Raw genomic sequence first — 12,447 nt, forward strand, 5'->3', positions numbered from 1 at the left:
GGCACGCTGAGGAATGGACCAAGTTTCTTCTAGCATAAGTTTGACTGGCCGTGCTTGATGCAGCCTCCGATCAAGCACGCGCTTGCAGGTTATTGTGCCTCACTCCACTCAACCTTCCTTGGAAGCCATTCCTTCTCTGTCCTGCTCGTCAAACTTTGGAACTCCAAACAATTCCACAAAACGTATATATTTAGGAGTTTTGTAAAGAGCACTGAGCATGCTCTAGAATAAACATCAACAAAATGTCAATGAGGCGACAGTGAAGCCTAGTCGGCGGGCTAGTCACCGAGTCCAATGTCGTTCATTCGTGGCCTCTGTTCTGACCGAAGTCTCTTGCTGCCGGGCTCCCTGGTGCTTGTAGGCTGGCAGTGAGAGTCTTGGGGAGACCAGTGTGAGTGATGCTACTGCAATCCAGGCATGTCATGACCAGAGATCTAGAGAGCCACACTCAGTGATCGGTGTCGGATAGAGGCACACGTGTTTGAAGCAAGTGAAAGTTCAGAGTCCAGGAGTTTACACAGGTTCCTTTGTTTCTGAGCTGCTGGAAGAGGGGCTCCTAAGACCATGGGCCTGTTGAAGGATGGAGTGTCAGACTTGTTCCTGTGACTAGAACCTACATTATGGCTAGGTCTATGCAGAGAACACTCATTCTGGAGAGCACATGGTACAAGCAGGCTCGGACGGTGATTGAGTTGTCTGATATGTTGTCTAGCTGGAAGTGGATCTGCCATCTGGGCACATTTTGAAGGTATTTAGTAGTTGTGCTCAAGTGGTGTAAGTAGATGTGGCGTAAGAGACACCAGAGAGATATTCCTCGGGTTACACCACAGGACGTGACTTGTGTGGATGATTCAGCTAAGCAGCGGAATCTCCGGTTCCAAATCCAGACCTGTGAGTGTGCACCGGGCTGGTCCGGGCTCTCCCTCTCTTGGGCTTCTTCCAAAGTTCTCTGTGGAAACCCCAGGGTTGACCATGTTCTTCTTTCCCTGCAGGTCAGACTGGGTAAGACACAGAAGGCCACAGTGATGGTGGAGCTGGAGAAGGGGCAGGTGGCCATCTTCAAGAAAGGAATGGGATCCCCCGAAGAGACCATCACTCATGAACAAAGTAAGAGAGCGGGATTTGTTTAAGTCACTGCAAACAGCCCTAGTGCACTCAAGCCCCCTGATGCTGGCTTAAGAAGGATAATCTTCCCACTTTCCTGTATATCCACTTCTCCTTGAGTGTCAATGAAGATGACTAAGTATGAATCTTGGTGAACTCATGATGCAGCCTGTGCTCCTTTTCATGCAGTCTTTGAGCAGAGGACTCTCTTTACTATATTAAGGGAAACAACCTTTAGAACGCAGTCATTACATCGCACTACCTTTACAACGCAGTCATTACATCGCACTACCTTTACATAGCAATCATTACATCGCAATATCCTTGACATAGCATGTCATTACAACACAGCCATTACATTGCATGTCACTACAACGCATGTCATTAGAACGCATGTCACTACAACGCAGGCATTACATCGCAAGTCATTACAACGCATACCATTACAACGCATAGTACCCTTACACTATCCGACACTTACCCTACTGTTGCACTCACTGGAGTTAGAATAGTAATTATTACCTCTATACTATCCAACAATTACCTTAAATGTGATGTAATGGTATGCGTAGTAAAGTTATAATGCGATGTAATGGAATGCGTTGTAAAGGTCGTTTCAGAAAATGCGATGTAATGGCATGCGATGTAAAAGAATACGTTGTAAAGGATGTTGCAATGTAAAAACTGCGTTGTAAAGGCATGCATTGTAAATGTATGCATTGTAACGTCATACATTCCTATATCTTTGTTTCTATCTCACCCCATTACATCTCTTTACAGAAAATCCCTTAAAATGAGCATGCTGGAAAGGGTTCTTTTGTGCTTCACTTACCAAATAAAAAAGGGTGTGTGTTCGAAATCAAGTACTACTCCACTAACACCTACACTGAATTATGACCCCCATAGAATCAAATTAGTTGAACTATTTCAATTCTCATTACCTTTGAGGCTGCCTAAGTTTGTAACCTACCTAGTTCATGGGATGTTTCTTTGTCAGGGTGTGACATAGTATGTTTGTGTACGTTCACACAGGTGCTCAATGCCTCTACCGCCTCCCATGCGGTTTGTTTCGTTAATGTGATTTAATGTCACAAGTTCACTTAAGAGGTAACAAATATTAAAAAGAAACAGATCCCAAAATCACAACACAGAAGTGACTAACAATGATGTTGAAGCTAAATATGCAGGGGTTGTAATGCATGCAGCAAAGTTCAGTATGTGGTGAGATGGGGAGCACGAGTGGGCAAGTGACCTGCACCCAGGGGCAAGTGACCTGCACCCAGGGGCAAGTGACCTGCACCCAGGGGGCAAGTGACCTGCACCCAGGGGGCAAGTGACCTGCACCCAGGGGAAAGTGACCTGCACCCAGGGGCAAGTGACCTGCACCCAGGGGGCAAGTGACCTGCACCCAGGGGCAAGTGACCTGCAACCAGGGGGCAAGTGACCTGCACCCAGGGGGCAAGTGACCTGCACCCAGGGGGCAAGTGACCTGCACCCAGTGGGCAAGTGACCTGCACCCAGTGAGCATGCGACCTTCATCCAGTGGGTTATGCGACCTTCAGCCAGTGGGCAAGTGACCTGCACCTAGTGGGCAAGAGATCTGCACCCAGTGGGCAAGTGACCACCACCCAGTGAGCAGGTGACTACCACCTAGTGGGCAAGTGACTGCCACCCAGTGGGCAAGTGACCTGCACCCACATATGGAGGAAACTCCATATGCATCAGGAGCATTTCTTTTTTGATCTACAGAAAGAACCCCCGACTTCTGCCCAAAGTGGTAACACTGCTTTGGGAGGAACACGATTGCCAAACTGTCTGCCTAGCTTGCTGGGATCTCTAAATTGAGCAGTAAAAAAATGTATTATTCCAAAGTTGCTTCCAGCTACGATACACCAGACGATGGGCTTACTTCTACAATGTTAAGGGCAAACCCATGAAACATATTCACCCATTAAAAACAGTAAAGATAGCTGCCCTAGTGGCAATCTTGCACACCAGGATTAAGTCTGGAGTATTATGCCATATTCCTGGACCCGTATTATATATCAGGAACACTGATCGTGATTGGCCGCGGCGCACCCTAAGACAATGGCGCCGGGTGCAAACATGAACAATGCGCCGGATTACAATGAAGGTGCTGCCCACAGAGCAGGCGTAGACTCTGGCTTCCCTGGAGGCAGCAGAATCAGGGAAATATGGAGCGGCTGCTTCACTGTGCAGATGGCAACCCGCCTGCACTTTAGAGAGGGAACAGAGATCCCCTTGCAGGTGAGTTCAGTGAGTGGGTGCACCCGCTTGCAGGTGGATGTTTGTGGGGTCCATGGTACCCCCTTTGTCTGACAGTGTGCCACCTGATGGCTGCTTTACCTTTGTTCCCATGTCCATAACGTGTTGTGGGAGTAAAAGCAAAGGAATTCCCTCATTTGCATGAGGCCACACCCCTTGCTAATGTGGGAATGCTCTCTCGAGGTAGTGCTGACGCTACACGTGCGCATGAGGCCCTTTTTGTAATACCAAAGTGACCTAGAGGTGCGCAAAGCATGCACACATTCCTGTTGTGCCCCCAGGGCCCTTTCTCTAATACGGCTCACGGAATGCTGAAGTGAGTCATGAGTACTACAAGCGTAAGTCACACCTACTCACAGCAGAATCTTTGTGAATCAGGCCCTCAGTCTAAAGGCCACTGAATCAGTGGGCGAATAGAGCCTTCCCTAGTTTTAAAAAGAGATATGATAGCTACTAACGAGCCGTGGACTACACTAGCCTTCATTCTTTGGATTAACTCCCCAAAATGCAAGTGCCTAGAAGGTAATGCGGACACTATAGAAAATCCGACTCATTTTTTGTCATTTTACTTTCACTTTACGTTGTCTACAGAATTGTTCATGCACATGGTTTCTTCCATGAAGGTACAACTAACTCGTCATGTGTTGATTCCCGCTTGCAGTTCTGCAGTTGATCAAGTTCCAGAGTGAGCAGAGCAGGGTGAAGCTTGTGTATGGCCGCGAGCAGCAGAAGAGCTTGACCCGCGACTTCTTCTTCCAGAACGCCAAGGTCAGTGAGTCGTTTTATGGGTACAGGGGGTCCAGTCCTGCTTTCAGGGCCTGATTATAAGTGATTAGTTAATGGTCATCTGGGCACAAACACCTGTTTACGCACGGATCATAATTATAAGTGGCGCCATATTGATCACACAATACTAGGTGCGATAAAGTTCTCTCTCCCCTGTTGTGAAGCACTCTGAAGCACATCAGTTGTAGCAAGAATCTGCATTTATATTATTAAAAACAAAGCAAGCAATGTAACACCCATAGCTCCATATATAACTGCATCACTGCATAACTATATCTCGCAGCTACCTTTCTTGGCCAAAGTACTTGAGCAGCATGCTCTTCCTTCTCTCTCCTGTCATCTTGAAGATAATCATCTCTTGGAACCCAATCAAGCTGGTTTCAGGGCTCATCACAGCACGGAACTGGTCATGCTCTCCATGCTGGATGAACTGAGACTCAGGGCAGACAAAAAAATGCCCTGTGCCCTGGTGCTGCTAGACCTCCGAGGCATTCGATACGGTCAATCATGACCAACTATTGTCACGGTTGGGGGATCTTGGCATTCAGGGCACAGCCCTTGCCTGGCTCACCTCCTTTCTAAAAAAACGCTCCCAGAGAGTCCAGCTGGCAGATTTGGTATCCAACCCAGCTGTTCTTTCATGCGGAGCCCTCTTTAATGCTTATCTACAGCCTTTTATCGCCGCACTGAACCAGATGGAGTGGCGGATTTACAACTACGCTGATGACACTCAAATTATTATCCAAATTGACAGCTCTTCAACAGCATATGTAAGAATGCAAAACATCTTAAAATTCACGGTCAATTGGATGTCTGCCAACTCACAAAAAATAAATCCTGATAAAACAGAGGTACTGGTGGTTACCTCAGCTTCCAGTACATAGAACGACCTTATTTGGCCAAAAGAGCTCAGGCCTTTTCCTGAACCGGCAGTGGCCATGAAAAGCATGGGAATAAGAATTGATGCCAAACTATCTATGACACAGCAAGTCTCGGCAGTCGTGGGAACCTGTGTTGGCCTTCTGAGACAACTGTGGAAATTGTCTCCACTCCTTACCTTTGCCACGCTCAGACGGGCGGTCTTAGCAATGATCCTGTCGCGTCTGGACTATGGCAATTCTTTGTACGCTGGCCTCCCTCAACAACTGTTGACCAGACTACAAATCGTTATGAACGACACAGCCAGACTAATTTTCAAAACACCAAGACGGGCCCTCGCCACACCCTTACTACACAATCTCCATTGGCTCCCAATCAGGCAGAGAATTAAATTTAAGGGTCTCTGCATCACACACAAAACCTTGTACGGCCAAGCGTCAAGTTACATCAAGAATCACATTGTCCCCTACGCTCCCAGTAGGACATTGCCGTCAGCAGAGACCACTCTTCTGGCCTCCCCCCGCTTCAAACTGCCCTCCATGGGAGGGCGTGCGTTCTCAACCGCCATTCCATTGGTCTGGAACAGCCTGCCAGTGAGCCTCCGCAAGGAAGCAAATCTCCTCCCTTTCAGGAAGAAGCTTAAAATCATGCTCTTCCTGGAAGCATGGGGCATGACCTAAGCAGCCCCCCCCCCAACCCCATCTCTCCACCCAGTTCAGGTTCGCCCTCCGACAGCGCTTGGAGACCTTTGGGTGATAATGCGCGCTACAAATCAAAGTTACAATTACAATTACAACTGCTCTCAAAACAATCAAACCCAAACTTTCAACGTGACGTAATACAATTGTGTTTCTATAAGGGAAAGGCAAAACTGTAACAATATCAGACAACTACTTAACATCTTGCAAATACGTTTTCCTAAAAAAATCAGAGGGGGAAACTCTTAGCTTAGTAAAAGACATTTGACAGTATTAGCTGGAATTGCTTACTCTTGGCCCTGCGTCAAAGAACTTTGGAGATAATTTCTGTGATACCATGATAACTCTTACTCTGTTTCCACTTCTGTAAACAGAACAGTTGATGGACAGAATGCCGAACAATGTCACACATTCACCACAGTACAGAGATCTGGGCCTAAATCCATCGTTTTTTTGCTGCCCATGCCATGAAAGCATGGTTTTAGGGATTTTTGTGTACTGAAATGACCGCTTGTATGTTGAGGGCACAGCATTACTCCATGTTTTAAGGATGCAGGCTCAACTGGCTTCCTTCCATCCACATGGGTCCATCGCTGGGTATTCTCTATCTTATCTTTGACTCTCTTTCTTCTCCCTCTGTCTCCCCTTCTCTCTCTCCCACTCTCATTCTCTCGCTTCCATCTCTGCCTTTTAGGTTGCGCCTGGGCAGCTCATGCGCTGCTCTGCAAGGCATGCTGTACTCAGGCATGGACTTGAAGCTCCGCCCACTCTCCGCCCATCGTTTTCAATTGGCTCCTGTTGCTGTCCTTTCTAAATGGTTGCTTTTGGTTCGTTAATAGGCTTAATAGTCCCTCCTTAGTAACACCTTGTCTGCATTTGTAACCTCCCATGAGGATGGAATTATTAATTTTGTCCTACTGCAGACTTGACTTTCCTGCAAAGCTTTTAAGATGTATGCGAGGCACCTTCCGGTTCGGGAACGGCAGCCGCTTAATTCTTTTGTTATGCGCGGCTGCCCGAATTAACACAAACTCACTCACCCGGTTGTGTTTTAAAATCTTGCCCGAACACCTCGTCCCCCCGCAAGAAACCCTCACAAATGTGAGACCTATTGCATTGCAAATGCTTGTTCTATATATTTTTCTTTCTCTCTCGCTCCCTTCTTCTTTTCCCTTTCTTCCCCTTTCTCTTATTCCCTATTGTCTTTGTCTTTCTCTCCTGTCTCCCTCTCGCCTCCCCTCTCACACTTACTCTCTCCTCCTGTCGCTCAGTCTTCCCTTCCTCTATCCCTCTGCCTCCATCGCCTTCTTTCCCAGTTGCTCTATCAGTCTCTCTGTCTCACTCTCTCACACTCTCTCCTTCCTTTGTCTCTCCCCTCTCATTCTCTCCCTTCCCTCTCTGTCTTCTCCTTGGCTCTCTTTCTTCTCGCCCTGTCTTCCCTTCCTCTTTCCCTCTGCCTCCATCGCCTTCTTTCCCCGTTGCTCTATCAGTCTCTCTGTCTCACTCTCTCACACTCTCTCCCTCCTTTGTCTCTCCCCTCTCATTCTCTCCCTTCCCTCTCTGTCTTCTCTTTGACTCTCTTTCTTCTCGCCCTGTCTTCCCTTCCTCTTTCCTGCTGCCTCCATCGCCTTCTTTCCCAGTTGCTCTATCAGTCTCTCTGTCTCACTCTCTCTCCCTCCTTTGTCTCGCCCCTCTCATTCTCTCCCTTCCCTCTCTGTCTTCTCTTTGACTCTCTTTCTTCTCGCTCTGTCTTCCCTTCCTCTTTCCTTCTGCCTCCATTGCCTTCTTTCCCTGTTGCTCTATCAGTCTCTCTGTCTCACTCTCTCACACTCTCTCCCTCCTTTGTCTCTCCCCTCTCATTCTCTCCCTTCCCTCTCTGTCTTCTCTTTGACTCTCTTTCTTCACGCCCTGTCTTTCCTTCCTCTCTCCCTCTGCCTCCATCGCCTTCTTTCCCCGTTGCTCTATCAGTCTCTCTGTCTCACTCTCTCACACTCTCTCCCTCCTTTGTCTCTCCCCTCTCATTCTCTCCCTTCCCTCTCTGTCTTCTCTTTGACTCTCTTTCTTCTCGCCCTGTCTTCCCTTCCTCTTTCCTTCTGCCTCCATTGCCTTCTTTCCCTGTTGCTATCTTATTCTCTGTGTCTCACTCTCTCACACTCTCTCCCTCCTCTGTCTCCCCCCTGGTTGACTGTTTGACGCCTCCCTTCCTCTTATACCATTTTATTCTTCAAATTTTTCTTGATTTCCTCTGCAGAAGCGCGAGGCCTTCTGCCAGCTCCTGCAGCTGATGAAGATCAAACACTCCGCTCTGGACGAGCCGGACCTCGTCTCTGTGTACATTGGGACGTGGAACATGGGTAAAGTATCATGGCGCCCTCACCCCCAACGCCACCCCGTACTACCGCAGTCTTACCCTACTGCATACTGTACGACTTCAGTCTAAGCACGCTGCACTGCTTCAAACTTTGCACTGTGCCTAACACTACACTGCACAACCTCACACAGCACAATCTCAGACCAACCATTACCATACATCACAGGACCCCGTACCTCACTACCGCGCACTGCACAACATCACACTATGCAACATACACTGTTGCCATCAGATTACCTCCTACTTCTCTGTATGACCTCACTCTATGCAGCATGTGATACCATAAATCATTACTATACAATGCACTTCATAATCTACTACTATATCCTACCCTTCACTGGCTGATCCGGCACTATGCACTGTAAATACCTCAGTGCGCTACACTGCATGGTATCACACTATGTTCTAGCTCACTATACTCCCTTTGCACTACCCTACACCGCATTACACTACAGCACACCATGTACTCTGCAGTGCTATAATTGCCCTGCTTTACGCTGCATTATCTGCCATTATGCATCCAACACTAGCTCGCTCTACTCTTCGGCCCTAGGTGGATACTCTTTTATAAGACACTTCTCTCCTGGTACCACATCACCAGATGCCCTCTGACCGACACCCTTCTCTCTCCCCAGGCGGCTCCCTTCCTCCTCGGTCAGTGGCTACATGGCTGACCTCAAGAGGGCTTGGTTGGGGCAAGGACGAGAGCACCGCAACTCTCCCGCATGACATATACGTGATCGGAACCCAAGAGAACTCACTAGGGGACCGCGAGTGGGTGGACTTCCTCCGGTCTGCGCTGAAAACCATGATGGGGATCGACTACAAGGCGGTAAGTGTAGACTGAGGGCCCGATTACGAGTTTGGCGGATGGGATACTCCATAACAAACATGATGGGGATCGACTACAAGGCGGTAAGTTTAGACTAAGGGCCTGATTACGAGTTTGGCGGATGGGATACTCCGTCACAAACGTGATGGGGATCGACTACAAATCGGTAACTGTAGACTAAGGGCCTGATTGCGAGTTTGGCGGATGGGATACTCCATAGCAAACGTGATGGGGATCGACTACAAGGCGATAAGTGTAGACTAAGGGCCTGATTGCGAGTTTGGCGGATGGGATACTGCATCACAAACGTGATGGGAATCAACTACAAGGTGGAAAGTGTAGACTAAGGGCCTGATTACGAGTTTGACGGATGTGATACTCCGTCACCAACGTGATGGGGATCGACTACAAATCGGTAACTGTAGACTAAGGGCCTGATTACGAGTTTGGCGGATGGGATACTCCGTCACAAACGTGATGGGGATCGACTACAAATCGGTAACTGTAGACTAAGGGCCTGATTGCGAGTTTGGCGGATGGGATACTCCATAGCAAACGTGATGGGGATCGACTACAAGGCGATAAGTGTAGACTAAGGGCCTGATTGCGAGTTTGGCGGATGGGATACTGCATCACAAACGTGATGGGAATCAACTACAAGGTGGTAAGTGTAGACTAAGGGCCTGATTGCGAGTTTGACGGATGTGATACTGCATCACAAACGTGATGGGATCGACTACAAGGCAGTAAGTTATGTTATGTTATGTTATTATAAACTTATAGAGCGCATTATCACCCAGGGGTATCTAAGCGCTATCAGCGGACATACACCATCAGCAAGACACAGAACCACCAGCTCAAAGAGGCCCCCATGCCTGCAGGAAAAGCACAGTCTTCAGATTCTTCCTAAAAGGGAGGAGATTAGTTTCCTTCTGAAGTTTAGCTGGTAGGCGGTTCCAAGCCTGAGGGATAGTGCTGGAAAAAGCTCTACCGCCTATGGATACAAGGTTGAACCTGGGACAGACCAAGTTGCATGCCTCAGCTGACTGAAGGGGCCTACTTGGCGTGTAATTGATCAGACGGTCCTTGATATAGCTAGGGGCTGAGCAATAGATGGCCTTGTGTGCTATACAGAGGCTTTTAAATTTGGTTCTCTGAGTAATTGGAAGCCAGTGTAAATCCTGTAGTAAGGGCGTGGCCCGGGTATGCCTAGGTTTTTTAAAGATTAGTCTGGCCGCGTCGTTCATTACAACCTGGAGCCGGGCCAGAAGGGTTTTCGATAGCCCATAATAGAGGGAGTTGCCATAGTCCAGACGTGCTAGGATCAGTGCAGAGACCGCCAGTCTAAGAGTGGAGAAGGACAGCAGGGAAGATAGTTTCTGGAGCTGGCGCAGCAGGCTGACGCACGTGCCCACCACAGCCGACACCTGCTGAGTCATAGATAGTCGGGCATCAATTTTGATGCCTAAACTTTTTACTGCCGAAGCCGGTTCTGGGAACGGCCCTAATTCGGCCAGCCAGAACAGATTACTCCATGGGTTTGAGGCTGTGGTGACAGCTAGGACTTCGGTATTATCCGGGTTTATTTTTAATGAGTTAGCCGACATCCAGTTAATAGTAAACTTGAGAATGTCTTGCATTTTCAAGTAAGCCATCGATGAATGGTCAATCTGGATCAGAATTTGAGTGTCGTCGGCATAATTATAAACCCTGCAGTCCATCTGGTTTAATGCTACTATCAGAGGCTGCAAGTAGATGTTAAAAAACAGAGGTGATAGAGCTGAACCCTGGGGCACACCACAGATCAGCTTGGCTGGCTTAGATACCAAGTCCGCTACTTGGACTCGCTGCGAGCGTTCTGCAAGGAAGGAAGTCAGCCAGGCCAGAACCGTGCCCTGTATCCCTTGGTCCTTAATCCGCGACACTAATCGACCATGATTGACAGTATCAAACACCGCAGATAAGTCCAATAAGACCAGGGCACACAGAGTTTTTTATCAGCCCTGAGTCCCAGGTCATCCAGCACGGAAAGCATAACCAATTCCGTGCTGTGATGAGCTCTGAAACCATCCTGATTGGGCTCAAGGAGATGGTTACTTTCCAGAAAGTGGGTAAGGGAATGTAAGACATGCTGCTCTAAGATTTTAGCCAAAAAAGGCAGCTGAGAGATTGGCCTGAAGTTCTATACATTTTTTGGATCTGCACCTGGTTTGTTTAGGAGAGGAACCACCCTTGCTTCCTTAAAATTAGAAGGGACAGTTCCCGTCTCCAAGGAACAGTTCAGAAGGGCGAGTACTTTACCCTCCATCCCTGACCATCCCAGCTTGAAAATTTTGGTAGGGCAGGGGTCCGCTGGAGATCCTGATTTCACCCGGCCCCTAATGGTGGACAAGGACTCCTTGGTAAGAGCGGGCAGTCTAGTCAGAACGTCCGTTGTCAGCCTAGGGGGAATAGAAGGCGGCTCGATTGAACATTGAAAAGTTGGAGTATGACTGATTTCTGTCATCAGATCCATTATCTTGTCCACGAAAAAAGTTTGGAAGTCTTGGCAGTCCTTTTGATTAAATGTCAGGTTTGGCACTTTAACCGTCCGCAAGTCGTTTAGGACCTTAAACACTTCTTTCTGCGGGTTGGCAGCCTTAGAGATTATCGCCTCATAAAATTCGGCCTTCCTCAACTGGATGGCTTTTTTATATGCCGTGAACTTCAGTGTATAAGCAGGAAGAGCACTGGGTTTGCGAGACTTACGCCATGCTCTCTCGCATTGGCGGAGGACTTGTTTTTGTTCCCTAAGAGCATTATTAAACCAAGGTGTCCCCTTGCCCTTGTCTATCAGTCTAAATTTATGGGCCAGTGCTACTACCTCGATGGCATCCTTAATTGTAGACAGTAGGGCAACACTTTCAGTCTCCAGATCGTCCTTCATAAATGAAGGATTATCAGAGTGTAATAGAATAGCTGTTAGGACAGTCCCTTTGACCTGTTTCCAACTACGCAATGTTTTCCATTCTGGTTTAACTTTTGCTCTTCTAGTGAAGAGTGGATATTGGCCTTCGATCAGATAGTGGTCTGATCAAGAGCAATGGGAGACCACTAATGGAGCTGTAAGTGGGCAGATAGACCAAACCAGATCCAAAGTGTGGCCCTTCTCATGTGTGGGCCCCCCCAAAATCTGACCCAGAGATGTTAGAACCTCTTCTAGATGTTTTGTCTGACCGTCCTTCGGGGTTATTTCCCAATGAAAATTAAAATCCCCGAGCACCACCATTCCTTCATAGCGGGTGCGGAGATCATGAACCAGTTTCAAAAACGGTTCCAAGAACCCAATTGTTGTGTTAGGTGGACGGTAGACTAAGAGGAAAACCACGCAGTCGGTAGGTGAGCAGAACTTAACTCCCAGTACATCCTCGCCTTCAATTCATTCAGAACAAAGTGTCTCAGTTTTCAGTGTGTCGTTGAGAAGGAAGGCAGCGCCACCTCCCCTCATATTG

The 12,447-nt window shown here is 48.0% G+C and overlaps 1 protein-coding gene across 1 annotated transcript in view; it reads left to right on the forward strand.

Moving 5' to 3' along the window:
* The window catches only part of LOC147718371 (phosphatidylinositol 3,4,5-trisphosphate 5-phosphatase 2-like), a 447,492-nt gene that overhangs the window by 149,476 nt on the left and 285,569 nt on the right, over positions 1-12,447 (forward strand). The window contains exons 9-12 of the mRNA XM_086918327.1: positions 993-1,107; positions 4,052-4,158; positions 8,005-8,107; positions 8,760-8,956. Of these exons, the coding sequence (XP_086774453.1) occupies positions 993-1,107; positions 4,052-4,158; positions 8,005-8,107; positions 8,760-8,956 (522 nt within the window). The remainder of the gene's footprint in view (positions 1-992; positions 1,108-4,051; positions 4,159-8,004; positions 8,108-8,759; positions 8,957-12,447) is intronic.

The sequence above is a fragment of the Lissotriton vulgaris genome, chromosome 4_1 (assembly GCF_964263255.1).
Source record: "Lissotriton vulgaris chromosome 4_1, aLisVul1.2, whole genome shotgun sequence".
Lineage (NCBI taxonomy): Eukaryota > Metazoa > Chordata > Amphibia > Caudata > Salamandridae > Lissotriton > Lissotriton vulgaris.